Here is a 27,406-nt window from a genome sequence, read left to right on the forward strand (position 1 = left end):
TCAGCCAATAGAAAATTAGCTCTTTAATAAGTGCCAAAATGGCGCTACGTAGGATCTAGAACTAGGTTGTCCGGTAGGCTTAAATTTGGGGAGGTGATGGATGAAAAGTGAACAGGGAATTAAAGTTTCAGGGTTGGGGAGGGTGGAGGAAATGGGGGGAAAATCTGGATTTGAGATGGTAGCGGCTCAGGGACGCAGCCAGAGCTAAGGGCGTAGTCAGGCACCCGGAACCGGCTTAACCCCTTGCTGCCCGTTCTTTGTATTAAACCCCTTTGACACCCTCTTTTTAGTTAGTGCTCCAGTTTAAAGAAGGACGGTTCAGGAGGAAAGAATCTGACAGGATCCTTACTTTGCCCCTTTCCCCTTTTTCTCATTTCTAGTTCTGCCTTCGTTAAATCTTCCTGTATCTTCTCCATTCCATTTAACTCTGCCCCTCCCCCCCGTTCTTTTCCTCAGAATCTCCTCTCCCCTCCTCTAGCTCGATTTCTCCCCCCTCAAAGCTGACCTCCACCGGCCCCGCCGCCTCAGAGTGAAATCATGAAGGTGGTGAACCTGAAGCAAGCCATTTTGCAAGCTTGGAAGGAGCGATGGAGTGACTACCAGTGGTCAATCAACATGAAGAAATTCTTTCCCAAAGGAGCCACCTGGGACATTCTCAACCTAGCAGGTCTCGTGTGAAGTAGGAAGGAAGGATGGATGGGAGGGCTAACCCCAGAAATGTTGTAACCACTCAGTCTTCCTTTGTTATTGCCCTTGCAGAAGCACTACTGGAGCAGGCCATGATTGGACCGTCCCCCAATCCTCTCATCCTGTCCTACCTGAAGTATGCCATTAGTTCCCAGGTAAATTGTTCCCCTTATTCCAAAAAGTGAGGGTTTGGAGGTGAAAGACTTGGAGTCTGTCAGCTCACACTTTCTGGGTGAATGTGCCTGAACACATCATTTGTCTGAGCCTCAGTTTTCTCTTGAAAATGTCATCTTTCACTTGTTGTGATGAATATTGCATTCACTGTCCTCTGAATAAACATTCACAAATGCTTGTATGTGCCAGGCAATGCTATAGGCACTGGGGATTTACCTGTGAACAGAGCTAATCCCAGCACACAATGAATTTATTAGGTAGTACAAGCATGTAAATAAGCAGCCAATCACAGGATGGGATTATGATTAGGCTAGGGCAGAGTATTGTGGAGTACATGGGAGGGATGCTTAATCCAGTCTGAGTGATTAGGGAGGAAGTGATGTTTAAACCAAATCATGAGTGTTGAGTGGGAGTTAACCAGGCAGATTGATGAGCATGTACACAGCAGAGAGAAAAACATGCAAAGGCTGGGAGACAAACATCACATGATATTTAGGAACTGGAAATAATGTGATATGATAGAGCAGCAGTTTTGGTCTCAGGACGTTTTAATTCTCTTAAAAATTAAGGCTCCTGGAATTCCCATACTGGCTCAGTGGTTAATGAACCTGACTAGCATCCCTGAGGTCGCGGGTTCGATCCCTGGCTTTGCCCAGTGAGTTAAGGATTGCCTTGAGCTGTCATGTAGGTTGCAGACACGGCTCGGGTCTGATATTGTTGTGGCTGTGGCATACTATGCCAGTGGCTACAGCTCCGATTTGACCCCTCGCCTGGGAACTTCCATATGCCATGGGTGCGGCCCTAAAGAGACCAAAAAAAAAAAAAGAAAAAAAAAATTGAGACTCCCATACAGCTTTTGTTTATATGTATCATAGTTATTCATATTTACATTTTAGATATTGAAAGATAAAATTTTAAACTTATTAATGTATTTAAAAGTAACAAAAAATTAAACCCATAATATACTAATATAAATAACATTTTAATGAAAAATAACTATTTTCCAAAACCAAAAAAATTAGTGAGAAAGTTGGCATTGTTTTACATTTTTTGCAAATCTCTTTTAATTCTGGCTTAATATATAGAATACAGCTGAGGCGTTCCCATCACGACTTAGCAGTAACCAACCCGACTTGTATCCATGACGACTCGGGGTTCGATCCCTCATCTCGCTCAGTGGGTTAAGGATCTGGCATTGCTGTGAGCTGTGGTGTAGATCACAGACGTGTCTCAGATCTAGTGGCGTTGCTGTCTGTGGCTGTGGCATAGGCCAGCAGCTGCAGCTCTGATTCAATCCCAAGCATGGGAACTTCCATGTGCCTTGGGTTCAGCCCTAAAAAAAAAAAAAGAATACAGCTGAATTCTCATCTGTGCTTCTTTTTTTTTGGTCTTTTGTCTTCTTAGGGCGGCACCCACAACATATGGAGATTCCCAGGCTAGGGGTTGAATTGGAGCTGTAGCCACCGGCCTACGCCAGAGCCACAGCAACGTGGGATCCGAGCCGCGTCTGCAACCTACACCACAGCTCACGGCAACGCCAGATCCTTAACCCACTGAGCAAGGGCAGGGACCGAACCCGCAACCTCATGGTTCCTAGTCAGATTCGTTAACCACTGTGCCACGACGGGAACTCCTCAATGAACTTCTTGTAGTCTTTTTAAAATCCTTTGGTCTCTCTTGCACTTTTTTTTTTTTTTTTTTGCTTTTTAGGGTTATGGAAGTTCTCAGGCTAGGGGTTGAATCAGAGCTGTAGCTGCAGGTCTGTGCCACAGCTACACCAGTGCCAGATCTGAGCCCAAGTCTGTGGCCTACACCATAGCTCACAGCAACGCTGGATCCTTAACCCACTGAGCAAGACCGGAATTGAACCTATGTCCTCTTGGATGCCAGTCAGATTCACTAACTGCTGAGCAGCAACGAGAACTCCTCTCTCTTACACTTTTACCCTTGCATGGTTTTTTTTTTCTTTCTTTCTTTTTTTTTTTCTTTTTTATTGTCTTTTTGTGTTTTTCTTGGGCCGCTCCCGCGGCATATGGAGGTTCCCAGGCTAGGGGTTGAATCGGAGCTGTAGCCACCGGCCTACGCCACCGCCACAGCAACGTGAGATCTGAGGCATGTCTGTGACCTACACCATAGCTCATGGCAATGCCGGATCCTTTAACCCACTGAGCAAGGGCAGGGATTGAACCTGCAACCTCATGGTTCCTAGTCGGATTCGTTAACCACTGCACCACAACGGGTGCATGGTTTTATAATACCATGATTGGTCATTCGGAAGATATCCATTACTAAGTTATGTAAATATTAACAGTTGTTGACAAACTTAAGATCCTTTAAATAACCCATTACGTTTTGATGCGGTGTCCTTGATTTTGTGGATTTGGAGAATTTGTGGATTCATTTTAGAAAGATCACTCTGGTTGTAGTTTGAAGAATGAGTTGGAGGGGCACAAGACAGAAGGCAGGGAAATAGTTAGACTGGCATTTTTTTCCTGTAAAGGACCAGATAGCAAATACTTTCAGCTTAGCAGGCTGTATATCTCCACTCTCACTGTCCTGTCGTTATTGCTCAAAAGCACGTATAGGCAGTATGTAAGTAAATGGACATGGATGGCTATGTCCTGATACAACTTTATTTACAAAAAAAGGTGATGAGCCAGATTTAGCTTGCTAGCTGTAGTTTTCCAGCCCCCCGATTTCAGTTGTTGCAGTGATTCAGGTAAGAGAGGGTATTAGCATAAACTTGAGAAACGATTTGCAGGAAGAAGAAAATATGAATTCAAGAACAACTTAGGGAGTTCCTGTCGTGGCTCAGTGGTTCACAAATCCGACTAGGAACCATGAAGTTGCGGATTCCATCCCTGGCCTTGCTCAGTGGGTTAAGGATCTGGCGTTGCTGTGGGCTGTGGTGTAGGCCGGCAGCTGTAGCTCTGATGAGACCCCTAGCCTGGGAACCTCCATCGGCTGTGGGTACAGCCCTAGAAAAGGCAAAAAACAACAACAACAAAAAGAACTTAGGAAGTGGCATTGAGAGGCTTTGGCGATTAAGTGGACGAAGGGTGTGAGGGAGAGTAAGAAATCAAGGCTGGTGTCTGGGTTTCTGGTTTGGCCTGTGGTGGTTAATGGGATCATAAGGAGACGGGGAGTGGAGCAGGACTGGTGTTAGGGTTGGGATGCAGATAAGGGTGGAGAGGGCTCGCTTGATGCTGGGCTTGTTTCACTGAGGGCACCTGTGTGCCCTGTCAGAGACGTGCTCAGTAGGCCGTGGAACATATGTGTGTGGGACTCAGAAGGAGAGGCAGAGACTGGAGCTACGGTTCAGGCTTTGTCAGCCGCAGGTGGTAATTGAAGCGATGGGCATGGATGCAATTACCCAGAGAGAGTGGAGAGGGAGCGAAGAAGTGACGCAGGCCATGTTTCTGAGGCACCAGTCACATTTAAGGAGCATACATAGGAAAAGAATTCCTCATCAGAGTCTGAAAAGAAGGGGCCCGTGTGGAGAGAAGGAGAACAAGAAAGTGTGGTATCTAGGACAGTCCAGATAATAGCCAAGAAATGGAAACAACCTAAATATCTCTGAGTAGATTAAGAAGATGTTGTATACACAATGGAATACTACTCAGCCATAAGCATGAAAAGTGCCATTTGCAGCAACATGGATGCGACTAGAGAGTCTCATACTAAGTGACGTAAGTCAGAAAGAGAAAGACAAATACCGGGAGACAAAGACAAAGACTGGGAGTTTGGGGTTAGTAGATGCAAACTATTCATGTAGAACGGATAAGCAATGAGATCCTACTGTACAGCACAGGGAACTATATCCAATTTTTTGGTGATAGAATATGATGGAAGATAATATGGGAAAAAGAATGTGTGCATAGGTATGACTGGATCACTTTGCTGTACAGCAGAAATTTATTTTATTTTATTATTATTTTATTTATTTATTTTTTTGTCTTTTTAGGGCCATACCTGCAGCATAGGGAGGTTCCCAGGCTAGGGGTCAAATCGGAGCTGTCGTCTCTGGCCTACACCACAGCCACAGCAATGCCAGATCCAAGCCTACACCACAGCTCACGGCAACATCGGATCCTTAACCGACTGAGTGGGGCCAAGGATTGAACCCGCGTCCTCATGGATGCTAGTCAGATTCCTTTCTGCCGAGCCATGATGGGAACTCCTGCGGTACAGCAGAAATTGATCCAAACACTGCAAATCAACCGTACTTTAATTTAAAAAAGAAAAGAAAAGAAAACCCAGGGAGGCGAGGACTGAAGGATGAGGAGGTGTTGCCTGGTGTGAGATGCTGCTGAGAGGTCCATGAGACCAGAACTGAGACGCATCCCTGGGGTTTAACAACAAGTTTGTTGATGAGCTTAATGAGAGGTTCACGCGGTGGTAAGGACAGAGGTGATTGGAGTGGGTCGCAGTGTGAAGGGAACGTGGGGAGATAGAGTGCAGGGCACTTGTACGTCTGTGAAGAGCGTGGTGGTTAATTGGAAGTACAGGATCTGTGGGAGGTTCTTTTAAAAATAGAAGCATCTTGAGATGTGTAGACTGATGGGAAAGGCAAGAGAGGGGAGGAGGAGGCTGAATTACCAGTGATCGAGAAGTAAACATGTATCTGACAGACCTCCATGACTTGGAAAGTGTGGTGCAAAATTAGCAACGGCTTCTTACTTCAGCGTCAAGAGGCTCTTTGGGCCAGTGCTGTGCGGGCAGAGGGCACTCAGGAGTTGCTAAGGGCGTTGACTCTGAAGAAGCGTAGAGGGGATTAGGGAGCAGCTCCAGGGTCACTCTAGGCTGGCCAGGTGTGCCCTGGGCCGCGTAGACGGGCTCTGGCTGGGGGACTGGCGGGAGTCCAGAGCTTCTCCGTGGAGAGGTACGTTAGGACTGAGATAGGTTTAATCCTTACTGTGAAAAACAGTTCACCCCGAGGAAAGCATTTTTAAGTCTCTGGAGTAGCAGTGCTTTATTGATACCGTCAGCAGAAACGTGCCGAACAGAATTCTGAATTTGGAGACCGTAAATTCTGAGTAACGAAGGGCCTCCCTTAGAACCTAGAGATCTGGGGGTTTCTCTAGCAGTTTGGGGTCAGGGTCGAGTGGGAACATCCAGCTCCCCCTTCAGGTTGGTATCCAGCAAGGTTCAGTTCACTGCCAAGCTCTTGCTATGGGGACCTCAGTTATAAATAAACAAACAGTCGCCTGGAACGTTACGGTCATCCTGCCCAGGCAGGCGCCCAACTTTCTGATCGCTGTCAGACACCAGCTCCGGCTTCACAGCATGTCCCGCCGAGAGTGGCACTCAGCACTCATTGTGGATTTAAGTCCTCTGTGTGTTTCACTTCTCTTTATCCAAGAACGCTAGTTAACAATGTCTGAACGGAGGGCCGTCTGTTCACACGACGGAGAAATCATACAAGGAAGACATCGCCATGCGTGTAAACGTCACCATCCTGAGTCATTGAGGGTGACTTAGCGTTCTTCTTAAATCTTTGGAAAGTTCTCTTCCTCTAGTGAAGACAACCCACGAGGCAGGTGATTATCCTGATGTTGTCAGTCATTGCGTTCGGCTTTGGATCTTGGTATATTTTGGCAGTGGTTTTGAATGTACAGTTGTGACCATTTGCTGTAGTATTATTCATGTTTGAGCAGCATGCTATCATTATTTTTTTTAAATATGACAACTTAAAAGCTCTCTGTAGGGTTTGATTTCCTTGAGGACAGATGATTTCTTTCCGCCAATCTTATGATGGTGATGAATAGGCTTTACTCATTGAAACTTGTTTTAAGGTAAAATTTTTTTCAGAGAGCTAGTTACGAGAATTCATCAATCCAAAGCAATAAAAACTTACTGAGGGGCATTCCTGCTATGGTGCAAGGGGATTGGTGGCATCTCTGTGGCACTAGAACACAGGTTCGATCCCTGGCCCGGCACAGTGGGTTTAAAGATCTGGCACTGCTGCAGCTGCGGCTGCAGCGTAGGTTGCAGCTGCAGCTCAGATCTGATCCCTGGCCTGGGAACTCCATATGCTGTGGTGCAGCCAGAAAAGAAAAGAAAAGAAAAAAAAAAGAACTTACTGAGGGCCGACTATGCGATTGGTCCCAGGCTGGGTTTCTAGGGCAACATATGCTTAACACCATTTCTGTTTTCGGGGAGCTCCCTGTTCAGAGAGCATTTCTCAAAATATGTTTTGCAAATACTAGTTAAATGAGATTCCTTGGTCAAATAGGTTGAAAAAATACTGCTTGATTCATCTCCAGTCACCTCAGAGATTCTCATTGTGTACAAGAATATTTTTATGGTTTAGAGGAGTCCTGTGGTGATGAAGCTCTTTGTTTAAGAACCGTTTACTTCAGAGAAAGTTCTTTGTATATGGTCGTTTCAGGGTTTCTCAGAGTCGTGTCACACAGAAGCTGTGGATGTGTGTGCGTGTGTAAAATTTTTCTTCACCTCTTTTTTTTTCGGGGGGGCAAGCTCAGGTATCAAATGCTGGCTTTTTTTTTTTTTTTCATTTATCATGCTTTTTATTTTTTCCATTACAGCTGGTTTACAGTATTCTGTCAATTTTCTACTGTACCGCATGGCGACCCAGTCACACATACATGTATAGATTCTTTTTTTGTTTTTTTTTTTTTGTTTTTTTGCCTTTTCTAGGGCTGCTTCCCACGGCATAAGGAGGTTCCCAGGCTAGAGGTCTAATCAGAGCTGTAGCCACTGGCCTACGCCAGAGCCACAGCAACGCAGGATCTGAGTCGTGTCTGCAACCTACACCACAGCTCACGGCAACTCCGGATCCTTAACCCACTGAGCAAGGCCAGGGATCGAACCTGCAGCCTCTCATGGTTCCTAGTCAGATTCGTTAACCCCTGCGCCATGACGGGAACTCCTGTTTAGATTCTTTTTTCTCACATTATCATGCTCCATCGTAAGTGGCTAGGCGTAGTTCCCAGTGCTACACAGCAGGGTCTTATTGCTTATCCATTCCCAAGGTGATAGTCTGCCTCTTTTCTTCACATCTCGAGGAACATCTGGAACACCATTGCCCGATAGAATTTTCCGCTGTGATGGAAATAGTCTGTATCTGTGCTGTCCGTTACAGTAGCCGCCAGCCCCATGTAGCTGTGGAGCACCTGAAATATGACTAACATGACAAAGGAACTGAATTTTTAAAGTTATTCAGCAATAATTTAAACTTAGCCCCATGCAGCTGAGTGGCTTCCCTGCTGGACAGTGCAGCTTTGGAAGCTACTTTGGGAACTACTGCTCTAAGGGTATCTTGCTTTTTCATTCTGCAGACCTTATTAATGGAGGTCGCTGTGTTGAAGCAGCCTTGTCCTCAAGGAGCTTCTAGTGTGGAGGTGGCAGTAGGTACCCACAGTGTAACGATGAGTCGAAGGGTATTATGAGGGGTGGGGGCAGGATTTCTGCTTTGGGTGGTGGCCTGGAGAAGTCCTAGAGAACTATGTATAATGGGATTCACTCCTTATTTCAAAGTGTCGGTACTCCCTCTTCATTGCAGAAAAAGGTTGTAATGGCTCCAGTTCTTGCCCAAATAAACTCACCGTTGATAGCAGGTGTGGGAGTAGAGTAACGTGCCCACCCTCTTGTCCGTTGTTCTGCCCACCAGCTGTCAGACCTTGTCCTCTATGGTGGACAGCGAGTGGCAAGTGGACACGAAACGTGGCCCCTTGAATACCTCGCATCCCCTTCTCAGTGGGTTTACGCCGGTGCTGTCCATCATTGTGAGTTTGGTAGACGCAGGAATGGGCACCTTGCCTGGTGTTCCTGCCTCTCTTTGGGGCGTGAGGAAGGCCTCTCGAAGGGGTAGAGATCTTAGGAGAGCTGCAGTAACTCTGAGCGTCCGTGTTTGTTCCTCTCAACTGTGGGACACCGGTTGCCTGAACTTTATCTTTCTCCTCTCCCTCCAGATGGTGTCCTACTCCTCCGTCCTCACAGCTATCAGTAAGGTATGACCACAGCCACTCACCAGCGAGGGGGGCGGCGGGGAGACAGAGACAGGGTGGTGACAGATGGGGCCCCACCCCCTTGACCGCCCCGAGATCGTGTGACCTCTGAGGCTGGTCAGGCAGCACAGCTTGCCTCTGGCTGGCCTGGCTGCCTTCCATTAGAGGGAGGGGGATCCTGGGCCGTGGGGGCTGGCAGGTAGGAGCCAACTTCCAAGGCTGAAGGGACGCAGGGTCTGCAGCCTGAGGTTGGAGGAAAGATGAGCAGGAGTCTTGAAGCGCCAGCTGCCTCACGTGTGAGCCTGGGCGGCGACTGGGGCATTCCACTGTTCTTTCCGCAGTTTGATGACTTCTCCCGGGATCTGTGTGTCCAGGCTTTGCTGGACATCATGGACATGTTTTGTGACCGGCTGAGGTAATGGCAGGGGTGAGGGGCTCTTAACCTTCCAGTGAAGTCCTTCTCCTTAGTGTGAAGGAGAACCTGTCGGCACAAAGGCTCAGGCCACCTCTGGGGGTTCCCACACTTCTTCCCACCTGCCCACCCACATCCACCCATCCGCTTCTTTTTCTCCTTGTTCCCTTGGGACTAAAATGCCTCTTTATTTGGAGTAGCTCATTTGAAATCCTATCAGTGGAGCCTGCAGGGCAGTCCTCCCCAGGCCTTGGCTGGCTTCCCAGCTCTCTTCCATAGTAAGGGGGTGCCAGGCACTCGGGAACATTGGTGTGGGTCGGATTTCAGCCTTTGGAGCAGAGACAGACTTTGCATCCTCTCCCGATAGCTGTCATGGCAAAGCGGAGGAGTGCATCGGGCTGTGCCGGGCCCTTCTCAGCGCCCTCCACTGGCTGCTGCGCTGCACCGCAGCCTCTGCAGAGCGGCTCCGGGAGGGGCTGGAGGCTGGCACTCCAGCCGCTGGCGAGAAGCAGCTTGCCATGTGCCTGCAGCGCCTGGAGAAGACCCTCAGCAGCACCAAGAACCGGGCCCTGCTCCACATCGCCAAACTAGAGGAGGCCTGTATGTCCCCTGGTTCCCCGAGCCCCACCTGCCACTGCTCCCATAGCCCGTTCTGTAATTGAGAGGGGAGAGGCAGGATGCCATCCCACTTTTTTCCAGGAGGATCTGAAATCATCCCACTTCCTTTTTTTTCTCCCCATAAGCATTGCATACATCCCAGGGACTTGGGCAGGGTGGCACCCGAGCCAATCAACCAACAGGTATTTACTGAGCCTTATTGTATGCCCAGCACTGTGCCAGGTGCTGGGGGCGGGGGGTGGGGGGCTACTGAAGCAGCATGGGGCAGGGTCCCTGCCCTCAACCAGCACATGAGCTAGTGGGGAGCAAGACTAGTACCAAATACACGGAGGAAATGAGAGGACAGGACAAGCACACCATCCATCCTTGTGTTTGTCTCCATGTTGCTCATCATCTGAAAGCAGATGACTCTTGTGTGTGAATGTTGCCTAGAACAGCCCCTTAAACGCGGTCCCCGTCTGCGGCGGGGCCTGTTGAGCCACCTGCCTCTTGACTCAAGTGCAGGGGTTACATGTTGGAGTCTTCCAGAGCTGGGATCAGACAGATCACCTCCTGGGAGGGAGGAGTGGTTCTCCTGGGCGTGTGCCCCTCGGGCGGGCCGCGGTCCTGCTCAGGCCTAGGCTTGGGACCACCTGGGATCTCTTGTTCTCCAGTAACTGGCATGCTGGAACGGGTTACCCTCAGGCCTTTAGGACCTGGCTGGAGAACTTGTCACAGGATTAGTATTTTTATTGCTTCTCAAACTAACGGCTTATTGCTTGTGAGAAGTCCAGGAAGATGATCGCTGTGTAAAAGTGGGCTGTGTTGACAGTTTCTTATCTATCTCGAGCACTTGACCAGTGTTTATTGGCTGAAAAATGAATGAATATTTAACTTAATTTGATCGGACTTCAGGTCTTCTTGTTTTTGTTTTTTTCCCTGTGCTACATGGAGGTTAATGGGCTAGTTGGTGCCATTATTCATCATTTGACCCTTTGGAAGTGTAACTAGGATAAGTGACTTATAATTAAGGGCCAATTATGCGGTGTGGACCATGAGTTCAGGCATTTATTTAGGGGTAAGAGATCAGTGGGTTGGGCCAGTCGGGCAAGTTGTGAAAAACGCTGGGGCTTGAACAGAGAGGGGAAAGATAGTGGAGAGTGTGAGGGTGCAGCCGAGAAGGGGATGGATTTCGGAAGAGGGGAACAGCGAGAGAAAAGGCCCCGACGGGGAGTGGCCCAACGCAGAAGGCTGTGTTGGAATCTAGCTTGACCCGGGTGGAGAGCGGTGGCCACTTGCAAGGCCTGCCCCCTTCTGAAGTGACCTGCGGCCCCTTGCTGTTCTGGTCACGGGCCTGCAGCCCCCACCCCTATCTCTTTCTGTCACTGCCTGTGTGTGCCGTACTTAGTCTCTGAAGTCAGCTGCGAGTGACCCCTGGGAACAGCTCCTAGCGCCTGCGTCACGGGTGCTCACCCCCTTCTGGAAACAGTGCATGCTGCCCTCAGCCCCCCAGCCTCCACGCCATCCTCAGGGGAAGCCTCGGGTCTCTTGTTTCGTGGGCCCCGGGTCTGCCAGAGTTGGGGGGTGTGGGGCCAGTCTCGCCCTCTCCTCTGTCGCCCATCACTCGCTGCCTTGCCTTCTCTCTGCCAGCCTCCTGGACTGCCATCGAGCATTCCCTCCTGAAGCTTGGGGATATCCTGGCCAACCTCAGCAACCCTCAGCTCCGCAGCCAGGCCGAGCAGTGTGGCACGCTCATCAGGAGGTACCCGCTCCTGGGTGACCCTGGTGAAGGGAGAGGGGAAAGGCCCTGGCCCCGCCCCTCTGCTCTCACCCCCTCTCCGACTCTTCCTCGTGTTCCCCACACCGTCCCCTGTGTGTCTGTCCCCTCAGCATCCCCACCATGCTGTCCGTGCACTCTGAGCAGCTGCACAAGACTGGCTTCCCCACAGTCCACGCGTTGGTCTTACTCGAGGGCACCATGAACCTGACAGGCGAGACCCAGCCGCTGGTGGAACAGCTGATGATGGTGAAACGCATGCAGGTGGGAGGCCACGGGGGCATCTCTGGCCCCAAGGTGGGCCGCCCGGGCAAGGCAGCAGGGAGACCTCTGGTCTTTCTTGGGGGAAGTGGGGTTTCTCCCAGACCTGCGCGGATCTCTCAGGTGCAGTGGTTCTGCAGTGTCACCTGCCACCCCTGCCTCTCGCACACGAGTGGGGGAGGTGCCCGTGCTGCGTGGCCTCTGACCCACTTGAGCCCCAGGGGCCAGGAGACGGAGGGGGCAGATGCCCTCATGCCTCGCCTTCGGGTCTTCCCACAGCATATCCCCACCCCACTTTTTGTCCTGGAGATCTGGAAAGCTTGCTTCGTGGGCCTCATCGAGTCTCCTGAGGGCACTGGGGAGCTCAAGTGGACAGCTTTCACCTTCCTCAAGGTACCTGGGATGTGGGGGCCCCAGAGAGCCAGGCTGGGGAGGGTTCTCAGAGAGGTGACGCCAGGGGTGGCTCAGGGTGGCCGTGGGAGCCCACCTTCGCTTACGGCGTTTCCTTAGTCACGGAAGGGATGGGTTCCTGCCCCGCAGGCTGAGGGTGCCAGGCAGCTTGCTCATTCAGCTCTTGGAGCGCTTTCACTTCCAGGCCAGGGGGGTTCTGGTCTCTGCCCAGAGCAGGGGGATGGAGGGACGACCTGGGCAAAAGAGAAAGGAAACTATGCTTCCTGTTTCTCCCCCTGTCTCACCTTCTAGATTCCACAGGTTTTGGTGAAGTTGAAGAAATACTCCCATGGGGACAAGGTGAGTTAAACAAATGAGATGGAGGGTGGGCGTGGGAGCAGGTGAGTCCTTGTTTGGGTCGCTTGGCCCTTGCTGGGCGGTGCTCTTGGTGCCACTGGAGGAGGGCTGGAAGCGTGGGAAGCCTGTGCATCTGTGTGCATCCATGCATGTGCTCCTGGTCTCCCGATAGAGGGTGGCCAGGCCACCCCCAGAGGCGAGGTTGCCTGAGATGACCAGGGCCAGGGTGGCAGGGAGCAGCGAGGCCCCCCGCTCTCACGCTGCAGTCGCTGGAGCCCAGCGGTGGGCACGGCCAACTCGTAGGGTGCACCCAGCAGGATGCCCTCGAGAGCCTGCATCACAGGCTGTGGGTGGCGTTGGGGGTCTGGAAGCTGGACGGCAGTTTCTGGCTCTTTGCAGGACTTTACCGAGGACGTCAATTCCGCTTTTGAGTTCCTGCTGAAGCTCACGCCCTTGCTGGACAAAGCTGACCAGCGCTGCAAGTATGAGGTCCCTGCTCAGCCTTGCTCTGCTGGAGGGAGTTGTGGCTCTTCCCCTGCTCCACGTGCCAGCTAAGCACTGGGGACCATCTCCTCGCTGGCTCCTCCCGGTAGGGGCAGGAGGCAGCAGCCCCGTGGTTGCCGACAGCTCTCAGCTTGGCCTTCCCTCGGGCACTCAACACATTTTTCATCCTGGAGGAGGGAGGTTGCCAGCCGGGGAGGCCCCATTGCTTCCCCCCCGCAGTAATCCCTGCTGAATGCCCAGGCCCCACGTCACCTTTCTCCCTCACAGCTGTGACTGTACAAATTTCCTGCTCCAAGAATGTAGCAAGCAGGGGCTTCTGTCTGAAGCTAGCATGAACAACCTCATGGCCAAGCGGTAAGTGTGAGCTCCTTGGCTGGCCCGGGGCCCCTTAACCAGCCCGCCCCCGCTGGCCCGTGTCCAGACTGGGCTCTGGGTGCCTTTCCCCTCCTGTGTAGAGTTTGGGTTGCAGGGCACAGGAACCATGCCGAGGGTCTCCAGGGACGGGAGCCACTGATTTCTGCAGACCGGGGTTTAACTCCAGCCCTCCTTTGTGATCCAAGGAGAAATCCTAAAACCTCCTTTAGTATCAAATGAACTTTCAAAATAGATGTAATGACCAGTGACAAACGGAAGCAACTGTGATACTGGATATGTTTTCACAAGCATCACCCTCCCCCAGTGGTTCCTGTGTGTCTCCGCCTTCTCAGTGCCTCTGCTGCAGGGAGCGTGTCAAGAATTGATCTCTAGGGGGAGTTCCCCTTGTGGCTCAGTGGTTAACGAACCTGACTAGTATCTATGAGGATGCAGGTTCGATCCCTGGCCTCGGTCAGTGGGTTAAGAATCCAGCGTTGCCATGAGCTGTGGTCTGGGTTGCAGACACGGCTCGGATCCTGCATTGCTGTGGCTGTGGCTGTGGCCGGCAGCTGCACTTCTGATTCGACCCCTGGCTTGGGAACCTCCCTGTGCCGCGGGCGTGGCCCTAAAAAGAAAAAAAAAAAAAATTTTGATCTCTGTTCCTCTTACCTTCTCTTGACCGACTGGCTATGGCCACAGCAAAGCAGACCGGGAGCACGCACCCCAGCTGAAATCCGATGAAAACGCCAACATCCAGCCCAACCCCGGGCTCATCCTCCGTGCGGAGCCCACCGTCACCAACATCCTTAAAGTGAGTGCGTTCTTCCCGCGCCTCCCGGGACTTCCCTTCCCTCTTTCCAGTTTTCCCTCTACTTCCAGATGAATAAACAGGCCACAGACCTCTCTCTCTCCCCGTTACTTTGGAGGTAGAGAAAGGGAAGGTGAGGGCAGCGCCTCTGGATGCAGGTACTTGTTGAGCATCGCTGGTAAGCCAGGTGCTGCGGTAGGCGCTTCACTTGCTCGTGCGGAGACAGTGCCGATGTCACAGCAAAGAGCCCCCCCCCATCGTCCCAGTTTAGTTGACAGGGACGGATCAGAGAGCGAGGACCCTTAGGAACAAATTGGAGATTGGAGTCAGGAAGAAGTCCAGTAAATGGCAGGTCGTGGGATCCCATTTAATGGAGACATGCAGAGAGAGATGCTGCAGCCAGGCTGTGTCTGGGTGGGTCTTCGGTGTCGGTCAGGACTTCATTTCCTGTCTTGTCCCCAGACCATGGATGCAGACCACTCCAAGTCCCCAGAGGGGCTGCTGGGGGTCCTGGGCCACATGCTGTCCGGGAAGAGCCTCGACTTGCTGCTGGCCGCTGCCGCCGCCACTGGGAAGCTTAAGTCCTTCGCCCGGAAATTCATCAAGTAAGGACGGCCGAGCCTCTGCCCGGGGCCTAGGAGGCATGTCTGCAGGAGGAGGGAGCAGGTTAAGGGCCCGGCACTGGGCTCTGGGTCTCCCCAGAGATGCCAAGGCAGAGCGGCCCAGCTGGAGACCTGGGGGAAGGGCTGGTTCTCCGGACGGGAAGTGCTCTTTTCTCCTCAGCTCAGGAGGAAGCGGAGGTGTTTGGTGAGGTGCCGTGTTGAACAGGAGACGTGGAGGGATTGCGTTCACAGTCGCTACTAAGGGGCTGTCAAATTCTGCTGACTTTTTGGACTGACCTGGAATCTGATGTATAGAATGTTTCACGCAGCAAGCCATTCTCTAGGCCTTGGAAATCCTAAAAATAGAGTTCTGGAGTTCCCGCCGTGGCTCAGGGGTGACGAACCTGACGAGTATCCACGAGGACGTAGGTTCAGTGGGTTAGGGATCCAGTGTTTCCGTGAGCTGTGGTGTAGGTCACAGATATGGCTCGGATCTTGCGTTGCTTTTGTGGCTGTGGCGTAGGCTGGCAGCTGCAGCTCAGATTCAGCCCCTAGGCCTGGGAACCTCCATATGCCTCGAGTGTGGCCCTAAAAAGACAAAACAAACAAACAAAAACAACAAAACAGAGTTCTTATTTCAGTAGCAGTGGAGTTCCTTTTAAGTCGAACCTGTAACTCAGACTCTAGTGGCCGCCTTTCTGAGTGGGTGGAGCCCCTGGCCCCAGCCCTTGTGCAGCTCCTGCCCTGGTTGATGTGACCTGTGACCTGTCTGCGTTGCTTCCGCAGTTTGAATGAATTCACGACACACGGCAGCGAAGAAAGCAGTAAGTCAGCTCTACGTGCCCAGACCCATGGCCCTGAAGGAGGGGTGTGGAGGGAAAGGATAGCAGAGGGAAGAGGCCGCCTTTGCTCATCCTCGGAGGCCGTTTTCTCCCCTAGGGATGACTGACCAAGGCTTTGGGGGAGCCTTGAAGGGGGGTCATGCCAGGAAAAGAATTCTTCCCAAACTGCCCTTTGTCTCTCTGGCTCCCCCGTCGCGATTCGGTCCGGTGCTGGGGACGGAGGGCATCGGGAGTCTTTGACTCCAGGGAAGGGATGATGTTCTAATTGAGACTCAAGAAAAGGATTCTGAGCCTCCGAGCTTTGAAGGAGCCACTCGGTCCCTGACCTTCCTCGAGGCAGATCCTGATCCCCTCCCGACCCAGGCAGGACTTTTGGGCCCTTGCCCTGGGCTGCGGCGTCAGCCTTCTCATCCTTCTCAGCCAAAGCGGCCTCGGTTCGAGCCCTGCTCTTTGACATCTCCTTCCTCATGCTGTGCCACGTGGCCCAGACCTATGGCTCGGAGGTGAGGGACGAGGAGCAGGCAGGACTGGGGCGCCAACTGTGGGGCAGAGGGGAAGACGACGACCAGTGACCCTCCCCACCTCATACCCCTACCCTGGCCCCTGGCGGTCTCCCAAGCCCCTTCTCCCGGCTGCTGCGGAAATCAGGTGCCCACTCCCTCCAAGTCAGTAGATTGCCCCCTTGTCACGTCCTGAATCCTTCGGTGCCACACTCACACCTACCACTAGGTGGCAGCACAGCCCCCTGTCTTTCTCCCTTGGACCACTTGGTCTGTCCCCAGTTGTTCAGGCTGGGTGGGAAGGGGGAGGCAGCCTGGCAGGAAAAGAGGTGCAGGGCACGGTGCCCCCTCTTCCTTTCCCAGGTGATCCTGTCCGACTCGAGCACAGGAGCAGAGGTGTTCTTCTTTGAGACCTGGATGCAGACGTGCATGCCTGAGGAAGGCAAAATCCTGAACCCTGACCACCCCTGCTTCCGGCCCGACTCCACCAAAGTGGAGTCCCTGGTGGCTCTGCTCAACAACTTCTCCGAGATGAAGCTGGTGTCAGTGGCCTGGACGCCCACTCCCAGGGCGGCGGTGGGGACAGGCCCAGACCCTCTCCCTCACCCCATCCCACGTGCCCCGTGGTGATGTTTCCTCACCCCCGCCCCCTCGTAGGCAGATGAAGTGGAACGAAGCCTGTCTCAGCATTTCGGCGGCCATCCTGGAAATCCTCAACGCCTGGGAGAACGGGGTCCTGGCCTTCGAGTCCATCCAGGTAGCCGCCCTCTCCCGCAGCCTGCACGCTCCCCTGAGACACGGCGCCCGTCTGGGACTGGGTCAGAACAAAAAAGACCCTGCATCCGGGAGCCCGTGCGTGAACCTTGATGTTCCCTGTAGTCATAGCCTTAGCTACCCGCTCCCACCCAGGTCACTTAGGGAAAAGCCCACTTGTGGTGCAGAGAGCTGTGGCCTGGGGCCCTGGACCCCACTGCCCCACATCGTTGCCCATGGGGGCCGGGGAAGGGGAGACAGGGACCCCAGTCACCCGTTTCCCCTATTGCAGAAAATCACAGATAACATCAAGGGGAAAGTGTGCAGTCTGGCCGTGTGTGCTGTGGCTTGGCTCGTGGCCCACGTGCGGATGCTGGGCCTGGACGAGCGTGAGAAGTCTCTGCAGATGATCCGCCAGCTGGCAGGGCCGCTGAACAGCGAGAACACCCTGCAGTTCTACAACGAGCGGTCAGTAACCCAGCCACTCCCTTCTGGGCCTCTGCGGGTCTGTCCTAAGAATCGGCCCCCAGCCCCCCAGGGAAGCCCTCTCTGCCTCTCCCCTTACCTTTTCCACACACGCTGCCGCCCGCTCACCCTCTTCCTTCCTCGCTCGTGTTCTTAATCACACGTTCACTCGCCGACTCGGCAGCACTTAGTGTGTGTCTCTGTGCTGTGCCAGGAGTGTTTCTAATCCAGCACCTGCCGTGTCTGTGCCCGAACCACAGACCCCGAGCAGCTATGATAACTGCCCTCCAAGAGCTCAAGTTCTGGGCAACTAGCTTGGCGGAGGGAAGTGATTATCGTCGCCGTATCACTGTCCAGAAACCCTCATGGGCTCCTCTACCCCGTCCTGAACCCACTCCCACCCCGGGCCCGGCTATTTTCTGTGACATTTTCCTGCCTTAGCTTTTTAGGGACTTGGAGGACCTCCCTAGCAACTTCAGCTATGTTGAGTTCAGTAATGTTGGTTCATTTACCCATCTAATAAGCTTTTTCAAAAAAAAACTGTGGTAAGGAGTGCCTTGGTGGCTCAGCAGGTTAAGGATCCAGTGTTGTCACTGCTGTGGTTCTGGTTACAGCCGTGGCTTGGATTTGATCCCTGGCCCGGGAATTTTCACATGCTACGGGTGCAGCCAAAAAAAAAAAATTGTGGTTAAAAAGTACGTAAAATTTACTATGTTAACCATTTTCAAGTGTTCGGTTTCAGTTTCAGTAGTGTGTTAGTTATAGTCACATTGTGAAACAGCTCTCCAGACCTCTTTCATCTTGTAAATCTGAAAGTGGATCCTTTAAACAACTCTCCTTCCTGTCCTCCCCCTGCTGCCCCAGGCACCCACCACCCTACTTTCTGTTTATGTGGATTTGACTACTCTAGGTACCCATGTAAATGGAATCATACAGGATTTGTCTTTTTTTTTTTTTTTTTTTTCATTTTTTTATTTAATGGCTGCACTTGTGGCATATGGAAGTCCCCAGGCCAGGGACTGAATCCAAGCTGTAGCTGTGACCTATGCTACAGCTTTGGTGGATCCTTTAACCCACTGGGCCAGGCTGGGGATTGAACCCGTGCCTCCGTAGCAACCTGAGCCTCTGTGGTTGGATTCTTTTTTTTTCTTCTTCTTCTTTTTTGGCCGCCCAGAGGAGTTTCTGGGCCAGGGGCCAGATCTGAGCTGCCATGATGACCTAAGCCGCAGCTGCAGCAGCACCGGATCCTTAACCCACTGGGCTGGGCTGGGGATTGAACCCATGTCCAATCCCCAAGATGCCACCAATCCCACTGCACCACATCGGGAACTCCTGCCCTTAGATTCTTAACCCACAGAGCCACAGCAGGAACTCTTAGTGTTTATCTTTTTGTGACTGGCGTGTTTTACTTCCGTAATACCCCAGAGATTCAACTATGTCACTGCATGTGTTAGAGTGTCCCTCCTTTTGAAGGCTGAATGATGTTCCGTTGTCTGTATGTACTGCATTTTGCTTATCTGTTCTCCGGTTGGTGGACCCATGGGTTTCTTCGACTTCTTGGCTGTTGCGACTAGTGCTGCCATAAGTGATGAGTGATGACCCACAAGGTGGCCGCTGGGATGTCATATAAGGGAGAAGTGGAAACGCTGAGCCGAAATGAGCTCGGGAGGGTCTTTAGAATCCCATCTCCTCCTCTTCCCTCGCCTCCTTCTTTATTCCCCCCCCCCCGCCCCCGATCATCCTCCCCCAAGTAATGGCGTGCTTCCCCTGACACGGTCCACACTGAGCACCCTGACTCCTGTCTGGGAAATCCGTGGCTCCGTCAAGCAGGTGGGCAAAGGGCCTTGAAAGTCATAGTGACTTTCCCAGAGTCACCGCGTGTTCCTCGAACAGCGAGTGCTCAGGCCCAGGCCCGGGTTCACAGGCACTTTCCTGGATCCACACTTAGGTTTGCCCCGCTCCCGAGGGCCGGGAAGAGCCTGGTGGGGCAGCCCTCGGGCCCCTGTCCTGGAAGTAAGAGTTTACTTTGGGAGGAGGCCAAGGCTGGATGGGGAACACCCCCCCGCCCCCAGCACTCGGCCGAGAGGGAAGTGATTGTACTTATCTTCTGCCAGGAGATTGGCAGGGCCGGGGCCTGGGGGAAGTTGCAGAGAGAGGGAGTGAGAGGAAGTGCGAATCCATGGCTGAAAAGACCTGGCCAGCCCCGCGCCCCCATAGGCTTGGTGCTGGGAGCAGCGCTGGGGGGGGTCGGGTCTCCCAGGGGTTCTCAACATCCCCTTGTCTCCTCCCACGGCGCGGAGCGGGGCTGATTTCCCCCGGAATGTTTCCGGAACCCAAGTCCCGGGAAAAGCCGGGGCTGGATGTGGCCTCCCTCCCCAGGCCGGCTGTCGAAGCTGGCGCTGCCCGACCTGAAGCCCCCTCCCCCAGGGTGGTGATCATGAGCTCCATCCTGGAGCACATGTGTGCGGACGTGCTGCAGCAGACCGCCACGCAGATCAAGTTCCCGGCCATGGGCATGGACAGCATGCCCTACTGGAACCTGCTGCCCCCCAAGCGACCATCAAGGAGGTGCTGACGGACGTGTTTGCCAAGGTGCTGGAGAGGGGCTGGGTGGACAGCCGCTCCATCCACGTCTTTGACACCCTGCTGCACATGGGAGGCGTCTACTGGTTCTGCAACAACCTGATTAAGGTACCGGGGCTGGGTGGGGGTGGGCGGGGGCACAGGCATCCTCAGACGGCTGAGAAAACGCCTGACAGGACCAAGCTCCGTCCGGTCCTCTCGCTGCCCAACGCCCCCGCCTGGTCAGCCAGGCTTCTCCGTGAGGCCCCGTGAACACCGAGAAGATTCCTTGCAACCCCGAGGCTGGTTCTCGCCTGGGGAGCCCCTGGGCTCTGAGCAGAGCCGCAGGGCGTCAGAGCCTGGTTGCCCTCAGCTCCTCACCCAGCCTGCCGCCCGTCCAGGAGCTGTTGAAGGAGACGCGGAAGGAGCACACGCTGCGGGCGGTGGAGCTGCTCTACTCCATCTTCTGTCTGGACATGCAGCAGGTGACCCTGGTCCTGCTGGGCCACATCCTGCCTGGCCTGCTCACCGACTCCTCCAAGTGGCACAGCCTCATGGACCCCCCTGGCACCGCACTCGCCAAGTAGGATTCTGAGTGGACCCTCAAGCCACCCCTGACCCAGCCTGCAGTCAGGCATCCCACTGGGCCACCTAGGAGCCGGGCCCGGGGATGCCCTGTTGGGTGGGGTCTGATCAGCCTGGGCACTGAAACCCTTTGGGTGGGAGTCTGCTGATGTCACACCCTTTCCTGGACCCCTTGCCAGGCTGGCTGTCTGGTGTGCCCTGAGTTCCTACTCCTCCCACAAGGGGCAGGCGTCCTCCCGCCAAAAGAAGAGGCACCGGGAAGACATCGAGGTAGGGGGGCCTCTCCTGCGTCCGCCTGCCCTGTGCTGTCAGCCCCGTCTTACTGGCAGCCCTATGAGCCTCTTCTGGTGAGAGGCCCCTTCAGGCACAGGCAGCCAGGCCCGGTCCCTGCCCCTGGGCCGCTGTGTCAGGGGTGACTTGAGGGTGGGTCTCTCCCCAGGACAGTGAGAGGCCCGAGGAAAGGGAAGGAACCCGCTGAGATGCAGCCTGCAGCCTGGGGGGACTTGACTCCGGCCTCAGCGCAGCTTTCTTGGCCATAAGGGGAGATTGGGGGACCCAGGGGTGGGTCACAGCGCCTCTCCTGCCCTCCAGGATTACATCAGCCTCTTCCCCCTGGACGACATGCAGCCCTCGAAGCTGATGCGACTGCTGAGCTCCAATGAGGATGATGCCAACATCCTTTCGAGTCCCAGTGAGTGTGGGGACCGGGGCTGGGCGGGCTGCGTCCTGTCCGGAAGCTCCCTCCTGCCTGAGGGCGGCCCTGCGCTGGGTCAGAGACGGTGGGTGGGAGTCGGCGCCGTTCTGTCCCCCCGCCCCGGCCGACGCTCTTCTGCCGGGGTCCATCCCAGCTGGTGGCCCTCTGTGGTCCCTTCCTCTTCCCTCTCCTGTCACTTAGGGCACTGCTGCCTCGGGCACAGTCAGTGCCATTGACTCACCGGCTCTAACCCTCCTTCCCCTCAGGCAGGCCTGAGGCCTAGAGCAGCCCGGGCGGCAACTCGGGGCTGCTCCCCACCCTTCCTGCTGGGACAGCACCCCTCCCCCGCCCCCTGCCCTCAATGTCACTGTCCCCCTCTGCCAGGAGCTCTGCTGCCTCATCTAATGTTTCCAGTTTCTAGAGACTTCTCCCGAGCCCCGAAGTTTGTCTGAGGCCACCTAGGGACTCTGCACTTGAGCAGAGGAAAGATGCTGGGTCTGCCGCCTGTGCATCCTGTGACCCTTAGCCAGTTACTCAGCAAACCTTGGTCTCAGCTTTTCTGTCTGTAAAATGGAGTCGTGAGGCTTAGCGGTTGTGCCGTCCGCAGATGGGCCCCCTTCTCCTGGCGGGGCCACCAGATGTTGGTTCTTCTGTCTTACCTGCTTGTGGGGATGTCTGTATCCGGGGCCCTGATGACCCCACCCAAGAACCTTCTTGGGGGGAGTCCCCCCCACCCCAGGGGTGCAGCGTCCCCGGGCCGGCGGCTTGGAACCCAGGAGGCCGTTCCCTCAGTGCTTGCTCCCTTGGCCCCACAGCCGACCGCTCCATGAGCAGCTCCCTGTCGGCCTCCCAGCTCCACACAGTTAACATGAGGGACCCGCTGAACCGAGTCCTGGGTGAGTCCCCCGCCCCCCGTCCCTCCGCTCCCTCCTCAGCTCCCCCGGTGGCTGCTCCCCTGTCTCCCCCAGGCTCCTTCCCACCCGCCCTCTGGCTCGCCCCCAGCTTTCCTCCTTCTTTTCAACGCCCCTTTTTGGGGGCCGCCCTGAGCACGTCGGTCTCTTCCTTCCCTGGCGCTGAGCTCCTCCCAGGCCCTGCTCACGGAATTCCTCTCCCCCCGCCGCCTGCGGCACAGCCAACCTGTTCCTGCTCATCTCCTCCATCCTGGGCTCGCGGACCGCCGGCCCCCACACGCAGTTCGTGCAGTGGTTCATGGAGGAGTGTGTGGACTGCCTGGAGCAGGGCAGCCGCGGCAGCATCCTGCAGTTCATGCCCTTCACCACCGTGAGTGCCCTCGGGGCTCCCTGCTCCCCGACGTCGTGCCCACCCAGCGGCAGCCCGCCGACCTCCGTCTGTCTGTCTGTCTGGCAGGTGTCGGAGCTGGTGAAGGTGTCGGCCATGTCCAGCCCCAGGGTGGTTCTGGCCATCACGGACCTCAGCCTGCCCCTGGGCCGCCAGGTGGCTGCCAAAGCCATTGCCGCCCTCTGAGGGGCTTAGAGTGGCCGCAGGGGGCTGGTGGCGAGGGTCCCAGCCCCTTCCCTCGGGCGCCTTAGAAGGAAACGTGTGGAGAGATGAGCCATCATTGCTCATATCCACATGACGTAATAGCCCGCAGTCAGTTTCCAGATCTTTCCCCTGCTCCTGACTTCTGACCTCTAAGACAGCTCCCAGTTTCTTTCATAATTTCCTCTCCCCACTGTGAGCAGCATGTGAGCAGCTGGTTCCTCAGCTCAGAGCAGCCTCGCTGTGCCCACTGCCCCCCGCAGCCTCCCACGCAGGAGTAGGTTCGCTACCTCTGGGGAGTTTGATAGCTGCAGGCTGTGTGTGTATATATGTGTTTTTTTCTTTTTTTACGTGAGGAGTGTTCACCTCAGCTCACTTTGTAAATAAAGATCCTCATCGGTCCCTCTGACTCTCCGTGGCTGTGTCCGACGGGGCGGGAGCCCGTGTCGCGGAGGGAGGAGAGGTGTGCGGAGGAGGCCCGGCTCGGTCCCGCGCTTGTCCACTCAGTCGGGGCGGGGCGAGGTGACCGGAGCGGCCTCCCTTCCTCATACCTGCCCTGCGGCCCCCACCCGCGCAACCAGACTTACTCCGAAAAGGGAGAGGTTTTGGCACGAGGCCCGGTGGTGCCGGGGTCGGCCTGGGGTAGGCCATCCTGTTCACATGTGCCCCAGGCCGGCCCAGCCCCACCCAGAGCCTGGCTGGCCCAGAGTTTGATCTGCCCTCTCCAGAAGGGGACCGGGGGGGCTCAAGGGCAGCAATCCTATTTAACCCTTCCTTGCCTGCTCTGCATGTCCCCAACAGGGCGGGGGGACCCTGAGCTGCTGCAGACCCTGCCTCGGCGGAGCCAGGTGGGGAAGGGAAGTGGAGGATGGGGGAGATCTTGGGAGGGGGTCTGGGGACACATGGGTTGTCTGGATGTCTCCTGGGTCTGGTGGGGGCACCCAGGAAGCACACGTGCGTCTCCCACTGAAGGCACAGAAAGCCTTGCCTGGACCCTGTGCTGTGCAGCGGCCACTCCGGTCTCCCTGGATGGGGGCTCAGGCCTCTTCAGCCCATGAGGCCCGAGAAGGGCAGGAAGGTGGCAGGCTCCCTGCCAGATGGGAGGCAGAGCTGGACGAAGGGAGGGACATGCAGAGCCTAGAACTTGGGGTCTGACCCACGCTGTCACTTTGACCTCAGCTTCCTAATCCGCAAAAGGCCCCTCGCAAGTTTATCTTTGTGGGCAGCCAGGAGCGTGGATGGGAGGTGGTTTATGAGAGGTGGTCGCCTGACAAAGCCCCGTGCAGACGGCAAATCCTCCCCCGCTTCGGGCCAGCGTCCATCTGTGTCTGGACTCGGGCCCTCCTGGCCCCCGCCCCCACTCTCTCCTCTCCTGGTACCGGTGACCCGTCTGCCTTCTGTCCTCCCCACTAGGCTGTGGCTGCATGAGGGCAGGGACCACGCCTGCCTGTTCCCTGCCACGCACCCAGTGTCTGCACCCCCTCTGCACCCAGTAGGTGCGCAATGAAGACCTGCCCGTGGAATGACTGCCCAGGCGGCCTCCCCGCACCCCCTCTTCCCCCACCCCGCCCCGGCCTCGCCCGCCATCCAGCTCCTGCCCGCACCCCCTGGCCAGGCCCCAGCTGGACTCAAGAAGGAGGAAGGACATTTACTGAGACAAACACTTTATTATCGTGAAGTTTGGCTCCAGCGAGAAAGTGGGGGCAGAGGCGGAAGGTGAACAGCCGAGCGTCCCTCTCACACCCCTCGGCGGCTCTTCCCTCCCACCGTCCCAGTCCCGTCCAGCAAGGCAGAGACATGACCCATGACCGTCTGCCCGGCCCTAAAGGGAGTCCGGATCCCGACCCCGGCAGGGTGGGGCGGTGTTATGAGCCTGATGGTGTCTATAGCGCGTCCAGAAAAACAAGAGGCGGCGCTGATGCCTGGGCTCCCCACACGAGGGGTCAAAACGTTCAGAAAGAAAAAATCTTAAGAAGGAGAATGAGATTCCCCAGGGTCAAGTGTCCCAGTCCGTCCCAGCTCCAGCTGCCTCTGCCAGGAAGCCCATCGCGAAGGGGGCGAAGGGGGCGCGGGGAGGCAGCAGGGGCCAAGAGGAAGGGGTACTAGGACCCAGTCGGGGAACACTGCTGTTTAAATATTAAACAGGGCTGTCTTGTCTCCCACGTGGGAGACTTCCCAATGCTTCCAAGGCCCCAGGTGGGCACCCTTAGGGTAGGGGTTCACTCAGTGCCCACCGCGGAGCCAGGCAGGGAGCAGTCACCGGATGTAATACTTGGTATTTACCAACTACCTCCCAGTCCAGGGGACGGGAAGATGGGCATTTTTCTCCCTGCTACAGGCGGGAGAATGAAACTTGGAGGAGAAGGGAAGGACCCAGGAGACTGGGACTCCTTTCTGTCCCCCCCCCCCCGGGCTTTAAATATGAGGTTTAAATAGGCATAAATATTAAATAGAGATAAATACACTGGAAGGGGAGGGCTCTGCTCAGGGCTCGGCGAGGTAGCGCAGGACACGGTACGCCAGCTCCAGGAAGCTCTGCAGCTGGGAGACAACCAGGACCCCTCCTGCCCGGCGCTGGAAGGCCGAGGTGAAGGTCGGCACGGTGCCCTGGGTGGGAAGCGAGGCCGGGGCCATCCTCAGGTCTTCCATCTGTGGGGGAAGATGAGAGCAGCCGTCAGACCCTGCCGAGTGGGCATTACCACTGCGAGAAGGAAGGGCTGGTGGGCCGTGGAAGGTCAGGGTTAGTGGTGAAGCCAGGACCAGAACCCAGGACTGTTTCAAGGTCCTGTGAACTGATTCACACCCCCAACTAGGGGAAATGGGGGAGGGTCCTGGGATGGGCTGGTAGCTCCATACCTCCAACGCCCCCTGCCCCTCCCAGCCCTGCAAGGCTCCTGCCCCAGCCCTAAAGAACCCCGGGATCCCCGGGCTGGCAGCACGGCCTTTGAAGACCATCTGGGTCCAGGCCCCCAATGCTTGCTGCTCCCAGAGAGACTCACCTGCAGCCAGATGTTGGTGGCTAAGTCGGTGACATCCAGCTGCAGTATGTCCAGGGCGGGGGCCAGCTCTGGGGAGATGCCCGCCAGGGCCTGCAGGAGGCCCTGGTAGAGGACGAGGCCGCCATGCAGTTGGTTCAGGCAGCCAGTCTGGGGGGATGGGGAGGAGTCAGGGGGTGTTCCTTCCAGATCACCTTTCCTACCCCCTCACCTCCCTTCTCCCCTCCGGAACTCACCAGCTGCAGGGCCTGGCTGGAGCAGCTGCTCAGGGAAGCCTGGGGGAGGCCCAGAGAGTGCCCGAGCAGCACCAGCTCCTGGGGGTGGCACAGCTTGTGGGTGGCACACTGGGGGCGGGAAGGATGCCGAGTGAGGGGGGCTGACAGGGCTGGGCTGTCCTCCCTTCCGAGCGCCCCCATCTCTCTGAGGTCTTTTCCTCCTTCCACCTCCCACCAGGCTTCTTGCTCCCCTTCCTCCGTCCACTCCGCAGCCAGCCCCTCCCAGCACTGTCCCCAAGAAGTTCTCCCCCGCCCCCAGCTCTGTGCCAGTGCCCAGGGCTCCACCTCTCCTTGCCAGTCCATTACCCCCAGTCTCTCCTCTCCCAATCTGGAGGCATTCTTTCCCAAGGGTCCCTTCGCCTCCTTCTCCCCCAACCTCTCCTCTGTGCCCCCTCCTGCAGCACCTCTGTCCCCTCCCTGACCCTCCGCTGCCGGCCTCCCTCACTCACCAGCCTCTCCTGCAGCTCGGCGCCATCAGCCTGGATTTTCCTCACTTGCTCTAAGCACTTGAGCAGGAAGCTCTGGGGCAGGGAGCTGGCAGGGCTGAGAGGGGCGGCTTCGGGCACCATCCAGAGTGCAATGTGCCAGAGCAGCAGCTGCAGGGCTGGGAGCAGACAGGGGCTCAGGGAACGTGCCGTCCACTCCACCTGAGTCCCTTTCCAGGATCCTAGGGACCCCCAGTCCTCTGCCCCTCTGCCCCTCCCCACGTCCAGGGCCCCGGACACTCACCCATCAGCTTCATGGGGCTCTGGGCAGCAGGCTCAGCCGAGGGTCTGGGTGGGTCTGTAGGTTCTGGGTTCTGTCAGGGACCAGATCTGGGGGCCTTTATACATAAGCCCATGGAGGCCTGGGAGGAAATTACCTGGTGCCGCGACTAAGGCTTAGTAATAACTTCCCAAGACTTATGCAAATTTGTTGTCCAGGACAATGCAGGGCGGTTGGGGCAAAACAAAAAAAAAAAACTGTTTGCGAAAGTTTTGTGAAATTGTGGAATCTCTGATTCTTCTTTGACGTCTGGTCCCCCTCGGACTCCCTTCCTCCCCTAGCCCCACCCAGGCCTGCATTGCCCCAGGGTGTTTGAACCGCTAAACAAAAGCTGAGCCAGTGATAGAGGCCTTGGGGGCTGGAGTAAGGTCAGAACTCAGGGCAGAGGCAGGCCTCCCTCCCTCCCCGGCACATGTCCCCATGAAGCCCCCTTTGCCACTCTCTCTTGGGATTCTCAAGCCACCTGCTCCCTCAGCCCCAGCTCTGAGAAGGAAGAAGCTAGGTGCTCCCGTTTCTATCCCCCAAATTCCCAGGCACCTGCCTCCCTGAGTGCCCTTCGGAGGGGCTGGAGCCTGA

At 55.5% G+C, this 27,406-nt stretch overlaps 2 protein-coding genes across 3 annotated transcripts; one reads left to right on the forward strand and one right to left on the reverse strand.

Annotated features, from left to right (window-relative positions):
• MED24 (mediator complex subunit 24) lies at positions 1-23,200 on the forward strand. Its single transcript, XM_021067025.1, is given in 28 exon segments — positions 1-73; positions 457-667; positions 760-842; positions 8,796-8,834; positions 9,173-9,246; positions 9,611-9,843; positions 9,987-10,043; positions 11,491-11,602; positions 11,731-11,881; positions 12,158-12,271; positions 12,581-12,628; positions 13,025-13,107; positions 13,397-13,483; positions 14,183-14,294; positions 14,754-14,896; positions 15,680-15,717; positions 16,156-16,238; positions 16,599-16,777; positions 16,893-16,992; positions 17,281-17,456; positions 19,881-20,011; positions 20,014-20,144; positions 20,417-20,598; positions 20,780-20,870; positions 21,192-21,291; positions 22,110-22,190; positions 22,427-22,575; positions 22,663-23,200. Coding segments are annotated over 27 exon segments (3,024 nt in total). The 5' UTR covers positions 1-73; positions 457-537; the 3' UTR covers positions 22,780-23,200.
• Positions 24,442-26,946, reverse strand: CSF3 (colony stimulating factor 3 (granulocyte)). 2 transcript variants are annotated; one of them, NM_213842.1, is given in 5 exon segments: positions 24,926-25,443; positions 25,794-25,940; positions 26,027-26,134; positions 26,515-26,669; positions 26,795-26,946. In NM_213842.1, coding segments are annotated over 5 exon segments (588 nt in total). In that variant the 5' UTR covers positions 26,808-26,946; the 3' UTR covers positions 24,926-25,278.

The sequence above is a fragment of the Sus scrofa genome, chromosome 12 (genome assembly GCF_000003025.6).
Source record: "Sus scrofa isolate TJ Tabasco breed Duroc chromosome 12, Sscrofa11.1, whole genome shotgun sequence".
Classification (NCBI taxonomy): domain Eukaryota; kingdom Metazoa; phylum Chordata; class Mammalia; order Artiodactyla; family Suidae; genus Sus; species Sus scrofa.